We start from the raw sequence: 18,151 nt of genomic DNA, 5'->3' as shown, positions 1-18,151 counted from the left end.
TACTAAAGGGATTTAAAATTGTTCTAAATTGTATAACAACATAGCACCTTTTGACTAGTCTTGAATTATAGTAATGTCACATAGCACATGGTGGTAAAAAGTGTGTTTCTGGTCAAATCATAAACTTATTTGTAACAAATACTTTTGAAAATTATTTCACTTCAATTTAGATTTACTTGTATGAAATTAGGGTAAATGAATAGGATGGGGTGAGGGGAGGGGAAGAGGGAGAAAAACATGGGAAGGGGTAACAATGGTCAAGAAGTAATGTACCCACTATCTGATGAATGTAGTTGTAACCCCTCTAGACATAACTCTGACAATAAAATTTAAAAAACATTGAAAATTGAAAAAAATAGGGTAAGTAAGGCCAATTCAAAAATTCAGTTTGTAATATATCAATTACTGGATAACGCCAAAATTTCTTCTCTGTAGAGAAGAAATATCTAAATATTTACTTGTAGTCAAAGGTTGTCAAGTAATAGAATGGATTTGAGTTATATTTATACATATACATAAATTTTATGCTTTTGTTGCAACTTGAAAAATATAACCAGTTCAAATCAGAAATATTAGAAAGGGGAAACACTTCAGAATATCCAGACTTTATAAGAAAAATCTGAAAAGTGAGCTCACTAAGTTGACCTTTCCCTGTATTGATAGAAATATTAAGATGATCCCACTTATCCACAAAAAATGCCCAGAACAACAGGAAAGCAAGAAAAAAGAAGCTGGTCCATCTCATGCAAATATTAAGGAAGAGTTCATTTCAGAAAAAGAACAAAGTAACAACAAACTCAAATTAAAAAGACAACTTGAAGTTGATGTCAAGACAGCAAATACAGAATTGAGCATTCTGGGAGAAAACTTGAGTGAGGTAAATTAATCTTCTTTAATGCTGCCACATTTCTAACTTTATTAAATGATAGGAAGAACTAAGTTTGGTGGTGAACCTCCCAGTGGTTCATCACTCCTGAAACTAGAAAATTCCATACACCCAATGTAATGTCAGATTCATAGGGATCAACATAACCTGCATGAGACTATTAGCTATGCACTTAAGTTATCCCTAGTTGAGCTAGTCACCTTAGTTGAAGTCTTCACACTGAAGTGACTCCCATAAAAATTATAAAGATAAATAGAATGTTTGTAGCTGCAAGAAATTTCTCTTTTTTCCTCACCTCTTCTAACTCCTTAAACCAAATTGCTAATGACAAAACTCCCTGATGGAGACCACTTTGAAACTTCCCCTTGTCCTGGGCTCCAAGGACCACAGAAAAGAGTGATTCTCTTCTGACTCTTTCATGAGAGGAATTCCTTTCCCCACATTCTGGAGTGATTGGGGAGGGCAGAGAAAATGTCAATAATTTTAAAATTCAGAACCAGTTTGGACTCTCTATCCTCTCACTTCAAATGGAATCGCTCCCACATCCCTGGCCATGCAATCATTCATGCCTTTTTTGTCATTGTTTTATCATGGCTACCAAGGAATGTTGTTTAAGATTTTATTATTTAAGATGACACCAAGAAGTGGAAACCAGAATTGTCGATGAGAATGCAATGTGTTAGAATCTAAAGAAATGGGAAAAGGATGACAGAAAAGCCACAAAATATAGGGAAAGGTAAAGCATGTGGATAATGTATTTCTATACAGCATTGAAGTGAAATAGTTACTAGGAAAGTTAGAATTGCACTCAGCGCAGGGTAACTCCAAAGAACAATAATGATTTTCTCATTTTCAAATCAGGTATAGGTTAAAAACGTAATAGGAAAAGTGGTTTTAAAATTTGTCCTTATTAAATGCAAATCAAAACAACTCTAAGATTCCACCTCACTCCAGTTAGAATGGCCAGGATCAAGAAATCTAATAACAACAGATGCTGGAGGGGATGTGGCCAGGAGGGATCACTACTACACTGTTGGTGGGAGTGCAGACTCATTCAACCACTATGGAAAGCAGTATGGCAGTTCCTCAAAAGACTAAACAGAGCTCCCCTATGACCCAGCAATTCCACTACTTGGCATTTACCCAATCATCCAGAAACAAAGACATACTAAATCCACCAGCACAATAATGTTCATTGCAGCACTATTCACCATAGCAAAGATATGGAACCAACCTAGATGTCCCTCAGTTGATGAGTGGATCAACAAGATGTGGTATTTGTACAAATGGAATTCTATGCTGCTGTCAGAAAGGATGACATTGCCCCATTTGTTATGAAATGGAAAGACTTAGAAAAGATTATATTAAGTGAAATAAGCCAGACTCAAAGGAACTTAGGCTCAATGGTTTCCCTCATTTGTCATAATCAGTAGAAACCTTGGGCTCTCCTAGCAGGGATTTGCAATAGAGCAAAACCTTGATACAAAAGGCCATATAGTAGGACGCTAAATGAAAGGATCTCTAGGATATAGAAACATAAGCCATATAATGAATGATTATTGTCCTTAATGTACTATGTTATCTCTCATCTCTTTTGCTGTCCCTTGGTTATCTCATATTGTTACAGTATCTCACTTTGTTACCTGATATATCGGGTATATTTGTATTTGGTTATTTGAAATTGGATAGGGAAGGGGGGAAAACAAGGTGAGGGGTAGGGGTGGGGGGGAGGGAAATGGGGACCAAGACATGTGAAAGGGTATCAATGTATGGGAATTAATGCACCATCTATCCGGCAAATATCATGTAACCCTTCTATTAATTACAATAAAATATATTAAATAATTGTCCTTATTAAATACAACTGAATAAACTGGGAATATTCAATCTTCTTCTCTGTTCAATCTTCTTCTCTGTTTATAACTTTCCTAAACCTTACCCAAAGTATACTTTCTCAAGGAACTTGCTTTTCTTCATAAATTTGTGGGTTATTAATGAAAGTTTTTAATAGTGCCATTCCTTCTTGGGATTGCTTGAAAACTGCTTGGCTGAAGTCAATTGAAGATTTTTCTCTCCCATATCTATGCTTGAGTGCTACTGTCCCCTGTTTGGATGTTAAGATGTCTAAGTATCTTGAAAACTCTCAAGGGAATACTTAGGCTTCCTTTGTGCCTAAATTTCCTCACAACATGTGTGTTAGGTACTGAGGGCAAGAAGTCTGCTACAGAATGCTTTTCTCTCTGTCTCTTCCTTTCTTGCTCTTTTCTGTTGAAAGTCACATAGAGTCACTGTATCTCAATGAATTTATTATATCAACATTACATGTTCTGTATTAATGGATGCAATATAATAGATTATGTTCCAAGGAAGAACATGTGATCTTCTGCCCACAATGATTTTTATCTTCATCCCATTTATAATTCTTGTCACCACTTGATAGTTATTTTCTTATTTTCAGTAGTAACAAGTCTAGGTATAAGAGCAAGATGTTCCATCACTAGGAAGCCCCCCCCAGGCTCAATTCCTCCCCACATGAAGAAGGAAGAGGGAAGTTATTCATTACTGGCACACCTAATGTTATGCCAAATTTCTAGAAACACTGCCCTTTCGTAGAGAAAACGGAAAACATCTATGGAATTGCGGCACTTATTTTTGAGGAAGTAGTCATTAGCATGGGACTCAATGAACCTTTGCAATATTCTATCCGTTTTTCTTCTACATTTTTTCTTGTGAAATAACCCCAGTTTCGAGTTGAATACTTTCTCAGTCTTCTGCTTCCCTGTAAAACTTTCATGGCCTCATGTTGCCTTTCATAATTTACTGTCTTATTTTGTCCAAGGCAAGAAGAGTTTTCATTCCTCTTTTCAAAGGAACATTTTTATTCTCTAGAAATTTAATATAGACATAAACATCATTAGAAAAACTGCTTCTTCCAAGCGTTGTTAAGATTAAGTGTTGTTCCTGCCATTCATTGCATTATTATGATTACTAAGGTCTTGCCAGATGCTGAAGCTATCTGTATTGAGATGTAGCTCATCAGAGCCTTTAACTCACTTTGTACTAGTAGTTACATTTGTGGCTATTTAGTAGAACATTTTATGTTATGAAACTACATAAATATGGAACTTTACCCCACTTTGCTACTTTTTATAGAATAATTTAACATATAAAATGTGATATAATATGTGGCTATTAAATCCAAAGAGTACAAGAGCGAGGACTCAATAACTGCATACCCAAAGCTATGGATATAGTAATGGAAATATAAACATAACTATATAGACATAAAAACCGAGACATAATGTTTTATTTCATAAATTAATATGTTTCTATGACATACAAACCCTTAGCCTAATTTTGATTAAGTTCTAAATACTAAGTCCCAGTGATTGTAATTAGAGTTTCCCTCCTTGAACACTTGTTTGTTAAACTTGTTATTTAAAATATGATGTAAACATAAGCCATATAATGAATGATTGTTGTTCTTAAGGTACTATGTTATCTTTCATCTCTTTTGTTGTCCCTTGGTTATCTCATATTGTTACACTATCTCACTTTGTTACCTGATATATCGGATATATTTGTATTTGGTTATTTGAAATTGGATAGAGAACGGGGGAAAACAAGATGAGGGGGGGAGGGAAATGGGGGACCAAGACATGTGAAAGGGTATCAATGTATGGGAATTAATGCACCATCTATCTGGCAAATGTCATGTAACCCTTCTATTAATTACAATAAAAATATATGAAAAAAAGAAAAAAAATGTGATATAATTTAAAGTTTTACTACAATTTATATTTCCTCATTGCATATATTATACATAGGGCAAGTTGTGTTGTGAAGAAATCTCTATTTTCTTTTTTTAAAAAATAAGTATATAGCTATATTTCTGGATCTTCTAGTCTGTTACATTGATATTTGGGCCTATTTTTGTAACAGTACAAATTATTTTTAGTAGAGCTTGAGGTCTGGTGGTAACAAACATTATTGTGTTCTCCACCCCCACTCTCAGAACTGCTTCAGCTGTTTGAGGCCTTTTGTTGTTCCGTATGAGTTTTGTTTTCTCTATTTCAGTGAAGAGAACCAATGGGATTTGGATGGGGATCACATGAAATTTGAAGATCACCTTTGGTAGCATAGCTATTTTGATCTATGAAAAATTTCTATTTTCTTATAAGCCATTAACTTTAAGTGGATCAGTTTGGCAAACTGTGTCCCAGAGGGTTTTTTTGGGGGAACTAAACATTAAGAACCCAATTAAGCATAAGAGAATTGTCCAAACCAATTCCAACAAATGTGAAACTGATACCAAAGACCAAAGGCAACAAGTGTGGATGAATATCCTAGTTTTCCTGATTTGGGATACTGAACAACAGAAACAATAACATAGAAAATTAATATAACAGTAGACTATTCACCAGGTTGTCAATGGCTCACATAGGTAATCCTAGCTATTCAGGAGGCTGAGATCTAGCCGGCCTAGCACAAAAGTCAGTAAGACTCTTATCTCAAAATAACTACCAGAAAACTAGAAGTGGTGTTGTGGCTCAAGTGGTAGAGCTCTAGCCTTGATCTGAAGAGCTCATGGACAACACCTAGGCCCAATGTTCAAACCCCAGGACCAACACACACACACACACACACACACACACACACACACACACACACACACACACACACTCACTCCAAGTTAGGTTCTGAAGTTCCACAAAGAATCTATCCAAATGGGTAGAGTAAGTTTGTTGAAGTGTTATGGCTTTTTTAGACTGTGTCCTTCCCTCCAAAGTCGTTTAAACACCAAGAGCCCTACAGCTGCAAAAGAAAGTAGGTGTTCATTGAGAAGGGGATGGGATACATGGGGGAGGAGGATGGAAGGGGTGACATTGATTAAAAGTCATTGTACCCATAAATTTATAGTTTGAGTTGAAACTCTTCTACATAAATAAAGATTTTTAAAATTAAAGACACGAAGTCCTAAAATCACCAGGAAAAATTTGATTGCAGATTTAGTACCTTAGTCTCTCTGTCTTTTCACCAGCTATCATCTTGATTGTGATTGTACCAAGTTGGATAGACCCAAGCAAACTTATTGCAGAGACCCTCTGTTTGCCATTGTTCAGCCTCTCTATATGAGAACCCACATGTTAGGTGTCAGCATTAATACAAAATAACTGTCTCTTAAATTTAAATTCAACCTATAAATTAAGTAAAAATTTCAGAGAAAAATAGACAAAGGCCTGTTAATGTTGCCAGGCAAATGGACTGTAAGACCACTATTATCACTAGGATAAAGAATAGTTCTCTTTTTCAGGGTAGAAAGACAAGGTATACGTGAAAGATCAGCAACACTGAGTTTCAGGTATAAATTCTGAGGCCAGACTTAAGAAGAAATGTGTCAATTTTTTCCTGTTTTGCTTAGAATGCCCCCTATTTTTCTGAAAAGAATCAGATGAACAGAAAATCGTGTTATTGAATCTATTGAATTTTGTTATTGAATTTTGTTCAAAAATATGTGGATTAAATCACTGAACATTTGTACTGAGCCATGCTATATCTCCTTATTGGAATGCAATATTTTCTGGCATGATCTTCAGGTAAACATAAATAAACACTTGAAGATTAGAAAAGGACCTTTACTGAAGGGTCTTATGGCAGAATTGGCTTCTTCTAAGCTTGGAATCAGAGGCTTTTTATGAAGGAAAATGTGGAACATATGAAACAAGAATGCAAGCCCAAGCACAAATGCTTTATGATAAAATGATCAGTGAAGACAACGGTGTTTTAATCCTTCTAGTGGTTTGAAACTGGTTTATTTTCTAAGTTATTCAAGGAAACACATTCTAAGAATCTGGCTATATTTAATACAGGTTTTGTGTTAAACTGCTGTCATCGGAGTTTCTTCTTTACCAACCTATGTTTATTTATCATGCAGCTTTTGAGTGTCTCGAAAAAATTGAAACATCAATCTTCTAAAAAGCAAGAGATGGAAGAAGAAAATAAGTTCTCCACAGACAAGTTACAGTCCATGAAGTCTCTGCAAAGTAAAAGTGACTCACAGTTGGAAGAGAGTATAAAGCTGGAAAAAGAAGTAAGTGCTGTAAAATTAAAAAAAAAGAGATGAGAAAAAGTGGCTTAGGTAGAAGGGCACAAAATGTATGTGACTCTTTAGACTTATTGTTCTATACTGTGCTGGCCAGAGTACTCCTTCACACTCATCATAAGCTAGATGAAAAGAGTGAGGACACTGAATAAGGTAGTGACAAAGTCTTTTAATTCTTTTAGATGGAGAGTTAAGAGAAGGAAGATAGGACCATGAAAAAAAAAATTGGTAACTGAAAGTATGCTGGTAGTTCAGAGGCTAGATTGTAATTGTGAGCATATTCAGTTCATCTGATACTGCCTCCCGGCACAAAGATATCTAACAGGTTGTTGATCGTTACTTCATATTTATTGTGTATTACTGTGTTGTTTACATGTAACAATACTTTGTATTTGTTTACAAGTAATAATACTTCTCCCAATGAGAGTTTCATTAGTAAAGTGTTCACAATTTGCAATTTAATAAAAAGCAATGAGCTTAGCCAGTTTCTCTACACTTTGTATTAGCTGGGATGACTTGGACCTGACAGCTGGCTTATTCCCTCATACGTTTGAAGGATAAAATAGGTGTTTAATCCAGCCATCAAATGAATAAACATTACTTTGAAACTGGTTATTTTTCTGAGTTATTCAAGGAACCACATTCTAAAAATCTGACAATATATACCATTGGTTTTGTGTTAAACTACTGCCACAGAATTTACTTCCTTATCAATCTATACTTATTCATCATGCAGGATGAAAATCTGCAGACCCAGTATTTGAAATGTAAACAGCTGGAAAAGGAAAATTATTTCCTCATAGAGCAGTTACAGTTCATGAAATCTCTGCAAGGCAAATATGATGCACAAACAGAAGAGATTACAAAGCTGAATAAAAAAATACGCATTGTAAAAATTCAGAACAAGAAATATGTCAAAGAGGTTGCTAAGGTAGAATGGTACAAAACATTTGTGACTCTTTAGACTTACTGTTTATGTTACACAATTGTATTAATATGGCACTTTATTTCACTTAACTCCTTTCTGACAAAACGATTTAAAATAAAATAAATAAAATAGCTACATACTAGTCTAAACTTTAATTTGAGGTTTATATATTCCTAAATTATATATACATATATAAAGCCTGGCTGGCTTTGAATCGCCCTCCTCAGATCTTAGCCTATTGAGTAGCTAGGATTACAGGGGTGAGCCACTGTGCGCGGCTTTGTCTATGTTGTTTTCTGATGAATTCTCACTCATTTTTTTTCTTGTAAAGGTTTAACTGTAAATGGATTATTTTGTTGAGATATAGCCCTTCCTGTTTCTTTCTTTGTCTTTTTTTCCTTTCTTCCTTTCCTTCTTCCTTCCTTCCTTTTCATTTATTAACTTTTTTTTGTCAGTCTGTGCCTAGGCACTGTCCTTGAGGTTTTCAGCTCAAGGCTACTGCCCTACCCCTTGGACCACAGCACCACTTAATTGGAGTTAAGAGTCCTACAGATTTTAGTTCCTGGGTGTACTTTGAGCTGTGATCCCTAGATCTCAACCTCCCAAATAGCTAGGATTACAGGCATGAGCCACAGCTCCCAGCTGTGTTTTTTGTTTTCTTGATAGTCTAGATATAGCACCAAACATTAAGAATTTATTCAAATATGAGGAGATTGTCCAAACCAGTTCCAAGTGTTAATCTTCTACTAAATGCCAAGGTCAACATGTAGGGATGAATGCCCCAGTTTTCTGGTATTGGACAACTAACAATACAAGCAGCATCACAGAAAAAAAAAATATCACAGTAGGGTCTGAAGTTCCACAAAGGACCACTCGAATGGGGGGAATTATGGCAACTCCATATGCACAATGGATTGATCACTAACCAAGCTTAGCCAAATGTCTTAGCTTTGGAGGATGGTATTTTATTCTCTCCAAAATCTCTTAGTTAACAAGATTTCTATAGCTTCAGAAGAAAACAGGAATTAAAGAGATAGTTATGTTTGTGATAGATGAAGGAAAATATAACTAGTGACATTAATGAAGTTATTTTTGTACGTATCAATTGGTAGCATGAATTGAAGCCCTTTTGTACAAATGCATAAAGAATATTTTTGAAATTAAGGGAAAACAAATCAAGTGAGTCCACCGGACTAAATCTGGCTGTGAGCTGTGGGTTTTGTTACATTCCCTCCCTTGTAGTTTAGAAGCTACAAATGTAACTGTTAGCATAGTTCTGTGTGTACTAGGTATCTATATTTTTACACTACTTATTGGCATAAAGATATCTGACAGACTATAGATTTCTATTTATGTTAATTGTGAATTACTGTACCATTTATTTACCTATAACAATCAACCTCTTTTTTCATATATTTTTATTGTAATTAATAGACAGAAGGTACATAACTTCACAAATATTGATACCTTTCTCATGTCATGGTCCCCATTTCCCTTCCCCTCTCCCCCCACTCCTCTTGATTCCCCCTTCCCTATCCTATTTCAAATAATCAATTAAGCATATATAAAAACATATCAGTTAACAAGGTGAAATACTGTAACAATATGAGATAACCAAGGGACAGAAAAAGAAATGAGAGATAACATAGTACATTAAGGACAACAATCACTCATTATATGGCTTTTGTTTCTATATTCTGGAGGTCCTTACATTTAGCGTCATACTGTATGGCCTTATGTATCTAGATTTTGTTCTATTGTGAATCTCTGATAGGAGAGCCCAAGGTTTCTACTGATAATGACAAATGAGGGAAACCATTGTGCCTATGTTCCTTTGAGTCTGGCTTACTTCACTTAATATGATTTTTTCTAAGTCTCTCCATTTCCTTCTTAATGGGGCAATGTCATTCTTTCTTTTAGCAGCATAGAATTCCATTGTGTATAAATACCACATCAACTGAGGGGCATCTAGGTTGGTTCCATATGTTTGCTATGGTAAATAGTGCTGCAATGATTATCGTTGTGCTAGTGGATTTAGTATGTCCTTATTTCTGGACGATTGGATAAATGCAAAGTAGTAGAATTTCTGGATCATAGGGGAGTTCTATATTTAGTCTTTTGAGAAACTGCCATACTGCTTTCCATAGTGGTTGAATGAGTTTGCACTCCCACTAACAGTGTAGTAGTGATCCCTCCTGGCCACATTCCCTCCAGCATCTGTTATTAGATTTCTTGATCCTGGCCATTCTACCAGGAGTGAGGTCGAATCTTAGAGTTGTTTTGAACAATCAACCTCTTAATGTAGAATTTCAGGCAACCTCTTAATGTAGGATGTAGTAAACATTACTATGTTTACTTTGGAATTTAATCAACAAAAGTGAGGTCAGCCCGTTTCCCTAACCTCTTCATTATTGGACTTGAACCTGAAAAGGGCTTATTTGCTCATGTTTGGATGATGAAGCAGCTGTTGAATGCAGCTATTGGAATCAATATGTGGGCTTCCTCATGGTGTGGTGGTGATATTCTAAAGGCAAACTTCCTAATGAAAGTCAGTTTTTATATTTTACTTTTTCTGATTCAACATTTGAAATTAAACAGCAGATTCACCACATCCTATTCACTAAGGAAGATTCATTAAGGGTAATTCCTATTCACATCATGTAAAATTATAAGAGGAATACCCACAAATATGCAGAGAAGTTTGAGAATTGTCTCACCAATTAAACAATATATGCAAAGGAAAGTTCTTCACAACTTGGTGTTATTGAAATATTACCATTATATACTTACTGTTTTTGCTTACAATTATTTTGGTTTTTGTAACAAGAATCATGCATTAGGAAATCGTGTTATAGAATTCAGTCAATTTTGTTGAAAACTATGGGTGCATTATACATCTAAGCTTCTATAGTAGGACATGTCATTCATAGCTACTTGTCAAGAGTCATTGTTTTCTGGCATGAAATTTAGATTGACATTAAAAAACACTTAAAGTTTCAAAAAAAGGTTTATAATTTAGGTAGCATATACTGCACTATCTTTAAGTAGAATTGAACTTTTCTAAGATTGGAGTTAGTGTCATTTTTATGAAGGAAAAACATGAAACAGAGGAAAGAGAAGTGCAAGACCAAGCACAAATGTGTTATGATAATACTAATCAATGTGGGAAATGTGTTTTAACTTTTTAGTCATTTGAAATTCATTGATTTTTCTGACTAATTCAGGGGACTATCTGACTACATTTATTATTGGTTTTGTGTAATTATTTTTGGACTTTTTTCTTTTCTAACCTATGCTTATGTATTATGCAGCTTTCTACTGTCTCAGAAAAATTACAGATTGAATCTGGCAAATGTCAGCAGCTGGAAGATGAAAATGCATTCCTCAAAGGGCAATTAGAGTCCCTGCTAAGGAAATACAACTCACAGGCCCAAGAGAATACAAAGCTGAAAGAAGACCTAAAATGTTTAAATGAGAGTTACATGTGCACACTGTCTATATTAGAAAAGTATAAAATATTCCTCAAACAAAAATCTGAAAGGGAAGTAAAAGAACAATTAGAAAAAGTGTCCAGCTTTTTACAGGTGAATATGTTTATTTGTAATATGTTTAAAACAGTTTAATAGATGTTGTATTTTGGACTTATACATTTTGATTTATATACTTTACTAGTAGTATATTACACAATTTGTTTCTCTACTAAATATTGCAACATTATATCATACTATATATTCTATATTACACCAACATTGTAAGTACATTTATATTTGAGAATATTCTTTTTTATTAAAAATGACTTCATTTTTTTAATTAAAGAATTTATTAACATTGATTTTTACATCATATTTCAAATGATGTGTTTAACAAACAAGTATTCAAGAAGGGACTCTATATATACAATCACTGACACTTAGATTTTAGAACATAATCAAAATTAGGTTGAGGGTTTGCATGTCATAGATACATATTAATCTATGTAGTAAAACATTATGTCTATAGAGTCATAACTTTTTATGTCTATGTAGTTGTGTTTATAGTTCCAGTACCATGTCCACTGCTTTGGGTATGCAACTTTTGAGTCCTTGCTCTTGTACTATTTGAGTCTAATAGCCACATATTAAGGATACCATGTGCCTTTTGTTCCTTTGCTCTTGACTTGTCTCACTCAATATGATTCGCTCTAGTTTCATCCACTTCCCTGCAAATGCCATTATTTTATCTTGTAAAAATGACTTCATTTTTGAAGACTAGTTGCCATAAAATCAAATTTGTAGAAAAAAAAGAATTCATACAAATGGTAGCATGCAAAGCAGGTGCCAGTGGGTTATGCCTGTAATCACAGATATGAAAAAGGTTGAGATCTGAAGATTACTGTTCAAAGCCAGCCCAGAGAGTAAAGTCTATGAGTCTCACTTCCACTTAACATCCAGAAAATCAAAAGCGGGAACCTGTGGTTCAAAGTGGTAGAGTGCTAGTCTTGAGTGTAAAAGCTCAGCACTAAATTCAAGATCCACAACTGACAAAATAATTTTTAAAAAGTTTTAAGATGTTCATAGACTTTTATCAAGTTCAGTTTTTCAATTTAAATTTTTTATTGGTCTTGCTATTTTATTAGGTTTTATCAATACTACTGTACATGATACAGAGTACTTACCTAATGTCATCCTCAAGAGAAAAAGATTCAAATATTTAATATTTAGATTAAATGCATCTTAAAGTGATATGTGCTTTAAATTCTAGCACCAGCTTTAAAATATTTAATAATGTTCTATGCCAGTGATATGAATCTGTATGGAGGGATATAGAAAAATTGTCCAAGAAATATTGATTTAACGATCTTTTATATTTTCTTTAGGAACAATCCATGACTAGAGACTATCAAGACTCTCTTTGGGAATCAGCAGTGAAAGCACAACAATCTAAAATCTTTGAATTGTCAAATAAACTACAGGAGTAAGTCTAGAATCATAGAAAATAAATGAAACTTTTAAGTAGACTGTGAAACATAGTTTTGATATGATAGAGTCATGAGATTACTAGGAAGCGAACCATACCTATACAATACAATTTTCAAATACGCTATGAATACTTTTACTTTCTATTAAATTAATAGTCCAGAACAGTTTCTCTTTCTTCTTGTTTTGCTTTGGGATTTTATTTGTTGTTCTGTATTGTTCTTGATCTAAGTGGTTTTCCCCATTAATTTTCCAATAAGTATTTACTTATCTTTCTAGTTAATTGTTTTTATATTATTACTTGTCAGTGTTCCTTTAACAGAAACTTTAAAGTTCACCAATGTTTTTTGGGAGATTGCACCATCAGTGCAAAGATTCTAGCACCATGGGGCCGGGAGTTTGGCCTAGTGGTTAAAGTGCTTGCCTAGCATGCATGGAGACCCAGGTTCGATTCCTGGGTACCACATACATAGAAAAAATCCGGAAGTGGTGCTGAGGCTCAAGTGGTAGAGCTCTAGCCTTGAGAAAGTCCAAGGACAGTGCTCAGGCCCTGAGCTCAAGCCCAGGACTGGCAAAAAAAAAAAAGATTCTAGCACCACCTCTATTCTAGCACTCCCACTGAAGGCACAATCTGCCTTTGGACCCATTTGCCTTTCCTAGACTGGGAGATTTGATTTCACACTGAAGAGTCCCTAGGGACAAACTACCCATCAAATTGATACAGGGAAAGACTGGAATTTTTAATTTGTAAAGCACTAAAAGTAATTCCCTGTCTCTGTGAAAGGGAGGTTGGGAGGGGAAGACAGAATTGGCAGGTCTCAAACTTGGTATAAGGATACTATGTGTCAGTTGCCAAAGGCAGCTTTAGTTCTTTTTATTGCCAGCTTTATTATCTTCTCCATCAGAACTGCTGCTCTGTATTTCTCAAGTCAAAAGCTTGATATCTAAAGGAACATATAAATACTTGCAAATGTCTTGGTTGGATATTTGTAATCTCTGAACTGTTTTACTTAATACAAATAATCTATGCTCATTATGTGTGGTTTAAACTCATACTTAAGAAATACCATATGTTGTTTCAATGTACTTATGCATATAAAAGTTTCTACTATAACCACATAAATTAACAGAGATCATCTGACATAGCAATACTTTCCCGAGGAATCTTTTAAGTGAAGCCCTATCAGAAGGCAGAAGCAATAACTACTAAGCCAGACATTATCGACAGCCACTTTTCTCTTCCCTCTAGTTTGAATTAACTTGCTAGTAAGGAGTGTGTGTGTGTGTGTGTGTGTGTGTGTGTGTGTGTGTGTGTGATTATTTAGAACAAGTTTACAATTTTATAGTTGCCATTCTTTAATCAATGCGGATGTCAATATATGATCTCATGGAACTTAAATTTAGTCTTATGACAAATATTTTTAGCTCTTTTTTTAAAGCTTTTTATTATAAAAGATTAATCTTTGCCCATTTTTAAAGCCACAAATACCTTTGGTTTAGTTCAGGGAAAGACAGATTCCTGGGTGTTTGCCTTTTGCAGGTCTGAAAGAATTATTAAGAGACTAGAGGATGAAAATTATAAGCTTCATCTGAAAAATGAGCGGTTTCAAACTTCATCAGAAATTTTTGGTACCAGGACTTTCTTAAACGAATATTCTAGGAAAGATTCTCATAGTTTTCTGGGATCTAGCACAAGTTTTCCAGTGAGAGAACAGGAAGTAAATTTGAGTCCAAAAGTAAGATCTGCAATTGCGAAAATGGAGGCCTTTCTCAAAAAACTTTAAGTAAGTTACATTATCTTTTTCACTTTGGGTTTCTGGCTTCTTATGCTTTCATTTTTTAATTTGATGAATCATTGAGAAGTACAGTTGACTTATTTGTGTTATATGCAGATTCCAAACTGTTTTAAGAAAGAAGCAAAACAAATCAACAAAACCTCTCCATTTCAAGTGATGCTCATTTGCTAATAATTTGATTCAATAAATGTAATTAAACTGAAAATGTTTCAACTATCTTTAAAAAGTACAATTAAGTGAGATAATAGAGAATAAATAAGACTTTCTACACTAAAGATATCTTTGAAATGTTCTAAAGTAACTTCTAAGTAATATTCCTTGGTTTGGCATTGTAGTGTTAGAGATTTGCAATACCATCTCAGCTTCCCATCCTATAATAATTCAAAATTAGACCTCCAAAAACATAGACATTTATCATTTGTTTTATTAATTTTGACTTTTCCTGTGTTTAACACTAGTTGTATGGAGTGAACAGTACGCCCAAGATTATAATTTGAAGGAATATGACCTAACTGTTATAAATTAAGTAATCTAATGACCTTGTTATGATTCATCTGTTTTATGCTATATTTTAGCCCCCTTTTTTTGCCAGTCCTGGGCTTTTTGCCAGCTCAGAGCCTGAGCACTGTCCTTGGACTTTCTCAATATTAGAGCTCTACCACTTGAGCCTCAACACCACTTCCAGCGTTTTTTCCCTATGTATTTGGTATCGAGGAGTCAAACCCAGGTCTTTGTGCATGCTAGGCAAGCACTCCATCATTAGGCCAAACTCCTGGCCCCTGTTTTAGCCATTTTTTAAAAGAAAAACATAACATACATTTCTTTTTTGCTCCCAGCATCTTGTTGCCAAGGGTTTACTGTTGCACATTATTTTAGGTAGGTTTTAGGCTTAAATAATACTTGAAGTTGGAAAGTAAGTTCAGATGTGCCTCTGTACTTTACTTGCAAGAGCATCTAGCACCAAACAGAGTCCATTTTGTTCCTCTTAACTAGAAACTCATGCAAAACTCCACACTCTCATCATCCTTTCTGGAGGCTTTTCGCCAAACTTGCCATCCAACTCTGTGATTTCACTTATAATAAGAATATATTTCTAGGGATCCAAAAGTGATTTAATACAAGCTGTTTTCACTGTAAAGTCAATATAAAAGAAACACTGCAGAATTCTTGATGAACCTTTAGATAAATTTGTGTAATAATTGAACATTTTTTGCCTAGGAGAGAACTGTCCAAAAGAAAATAATTGCACAAATAAATGGAAATACACATAAGCAAATTGTGTATTGTTTCACTGTTATTAATGCAGAGAGCAGTGGTAGAGATCTTTGTTAAAGAAACCCCAAACTCCTATTTCTCTTGTTTTCATGTCCTAGTAAAATCACAGAGGATCAAATCTAAGATTTAGGGTAGCTTCAATGGAACACATAGCATGGCTTCTTGAATATAAATCATAATCATATTTTTCACTTTATTTTATTTTTTTGTTGGTTGTTGGAGTTGAAATATGGGCCTGGGAACTATCCTTGAGCTCTTCAGCTAATGGTTACAGCCCTACCCCTGAGCCACAGCACCACTTCTGGTTTCTGGAGGCCAACTGGAGATAAGAGTCTCATGGACTTTAGTGCCCAGTCTGGCTTTGAACCTCAGTCCTCAGATCTCAGCCTCCTGAGTAGTTAGGATCACAGGCGTGAGCCACCACACCCAGCTTTTACTTTTGTTTATACTTTTCTGAAAAATAAGAGGATCAACTTCTGTTCATTTCCTGGTCGTGAAAATGGGCTATTATTATGTACAAAAATAATTATGGTCGAGTATTTCTAAAATTGTAAAGCATGATACAATCATTGCAATTACTGTGAGTACTTACAGGAAAGCAATGGATTCATTGAGAAGATAATGGTAATTATGTGTAATTGATGATAGAGTATAAAGAACTGTGCTTATATTTTCAACAGTTTTTCCTACCTTTGTTGGAGCAAATTGTTAATTAGTATTGAGTATTTCAAGGCATATTGAAGATGAATTGAGGATAATATAAGTACTTACACATCGTGCATACTTTCCTTATAGGGCATTTGTTTTCTAAATCAAGCTGAATTTCATAAGAGACTAGAAATCAAGTGTTCTTCTATTGTCATGTTTTCTAGTCACTGTGGAATGCTTTCAGAGTTCTGCTACTGCCCATATTTTCTTTTCTTTTTTTGCCCATATTTTCAAACTGTTGACAGATTAAGAAAAAGAGGTTTCTTCTGGAATTGCTGGGAATTTGATTACCTGTATAGGAAAACACATAATAGTGCAAGAGAGTGTAATATCTTGTCTAAAATGAGAGAAAGAAGAATGTGTGTGTGTCTGTGTGTCTGTGTGTGTGTTAACCATTTAAAGACAACAGATTTTTAGAAGATTTTCATTATTAGTTCCCAAAATGAAATGTTAAATCAGAATTAATACTTAATGGGTTTATCTTTCATTTTATATATAATTTGAATCTCTAAAAGAGAGAGAGGAGGAGAGAGAGAGAGAGAGAGAGAGAGAGAGAGAGAGAGAGAGAGAGAGAGAGAGAGAGAAAGAGAGAGAGAAAGAGAGAGAGAGAGAGAGAGAGAGAGAGAGAGAGAGAAAGAGAGAGAGAGTGTCAGTCATGGGGCTTGAACTCAGGGCCTCATGAGCTTTCTGGCTCAAGGCTAATATTCTATCATTTGAGCCTCAGCTCTACTTCTAGCTTTTTTTTGGTACTAATTTAAGATGAAAATCTCATTGATTTTTCCTTATTCTGTGGGCTTCAAACCATAATCCTCATACCGCAATTTATTGAATAGTTAGGGTTTATGAAGCAGTTGCAGTACTCTTCAGAAAATAATTGCTTTATAACCATATCACACAGAGTTTCCTTTTAGTAGCTTCAGCTTTTCAGATTCTACATCATGATGTTTGTTTTAATTTTTGCATTAAGTTTTGTACAGGATGAGTCTAGTTTTAGCCATATATGTAAATAACTTATTTTCTCAGGACTACTTTATAGAACAGGCTGATATTACTCCACTGTCTGCTTGTGGTTCCTTTGCTCAACATCGGATGACTGTGACTGTGTAAGTGTATTTCTGAGTCTTTCATTCTATAGCATTGTGCTTTGTGTCTAGTGTGCCAGTACCATGCTATATTTATTACTATGGCTCACTAGTGCAATATGAAGTTTAGTATTATAACATCTCCAGTTTTGTTCTTTTAGTAAAATTTTCTCTTTTTCTTGAGAGTTTTAATGTTTCCAGTTGAATTTTAGTATTCAGTTTTCTACTTTTTCCAAATAATGACACTGACATTCAGAAAAACTCAGAAGAAGTAATTGTAAGACAAAATATTAATTTATGTCCAAATAAAATTATTCTAATGTGTTAAACTTAAAAGTTAGGGGTAACCAGCTCCCTCAGTTCTTCAGAGATTTTTTTTGGTCAAAAATTCCATCTGTAACTAAATACGTGCTATCTT

At 34.5% G+C, this 18,151-nt stretch overlaps 1 protein-coding gene across 1 annotated transcript; it reads left to right on the top strand.

Annotated features, from left to right (window-relative positions):
* Positions 1–667: 667 nt before the first annotated feature.
* On the top strand, positions 668–14,800 carry LOC150039884 (uncharacterized). The gene is made up of 7 exons (XM_090327543.1): positions 668–877; positions 6,822–6,977; positions 7,726–7,920; positions 11,229–11,501; positions 12,773–12,870; positions 14,413–14,656; positions 14,765–14,800. The coding sequence occupies exons 1-6, from the start codon at positions 674–676 to the stop codon at positions 14,654–14,656; spliced, it is 1,170 nt and encodes a 389-aa protein (XP_090183669.1). The 5' UTR covers positions 668–673; the 3' UTR covers positions 14,765–14,800.
* Positions 14,801–18,151: the final 3,351 nt, after the last annotated feature.

The sequence above is a fragment of the Megascapheus bottae genome, unplaced genomic scaffold, assembly GCF_031878675.1.
Source record: "Megascapheus bottae isolate mThoBot1 unplaced genomic scaffold, mThoBot2.hap1 HAP1_SCAFFOLD_94, whole genome shotgun sequence".
Classification (NCBI taxonomy): domain Eukaryota; kingdom Metazoa; phylum Chordata; class Mammalia; order Rodentia; family Geomyidae; genus Megascapheus; species Megascapheus bottae.
This window is presented reverse-complemented; position numbering and strand designations above follow the sequence as displayed.

Excerpts from the sequence above, each read along its gene's own strand:
- LOC150039884 (XM_090327543.1), top strand. The coding sequence starts at position 674 with ATGATCCCACTTATCCACAAAAAATGCCCAGAACAACAGGAAAGCAAG. Across the intron at positions 11,502-12,772 it reads AAGTGTCCAGCTTTTTACAG|GAACAATCCATGACTAGAGA; the intron begins GTGAATATGTTT and ends TATTTTCTTTAG. Across the intron at positions 12,871-14,412 it reads TTGTCAAATAAACTACAGGA|GTCTGAAAGAATTATTAAGA; the intron begins GTAAGTCTAGAA and ends TGCCTTTTGCAG.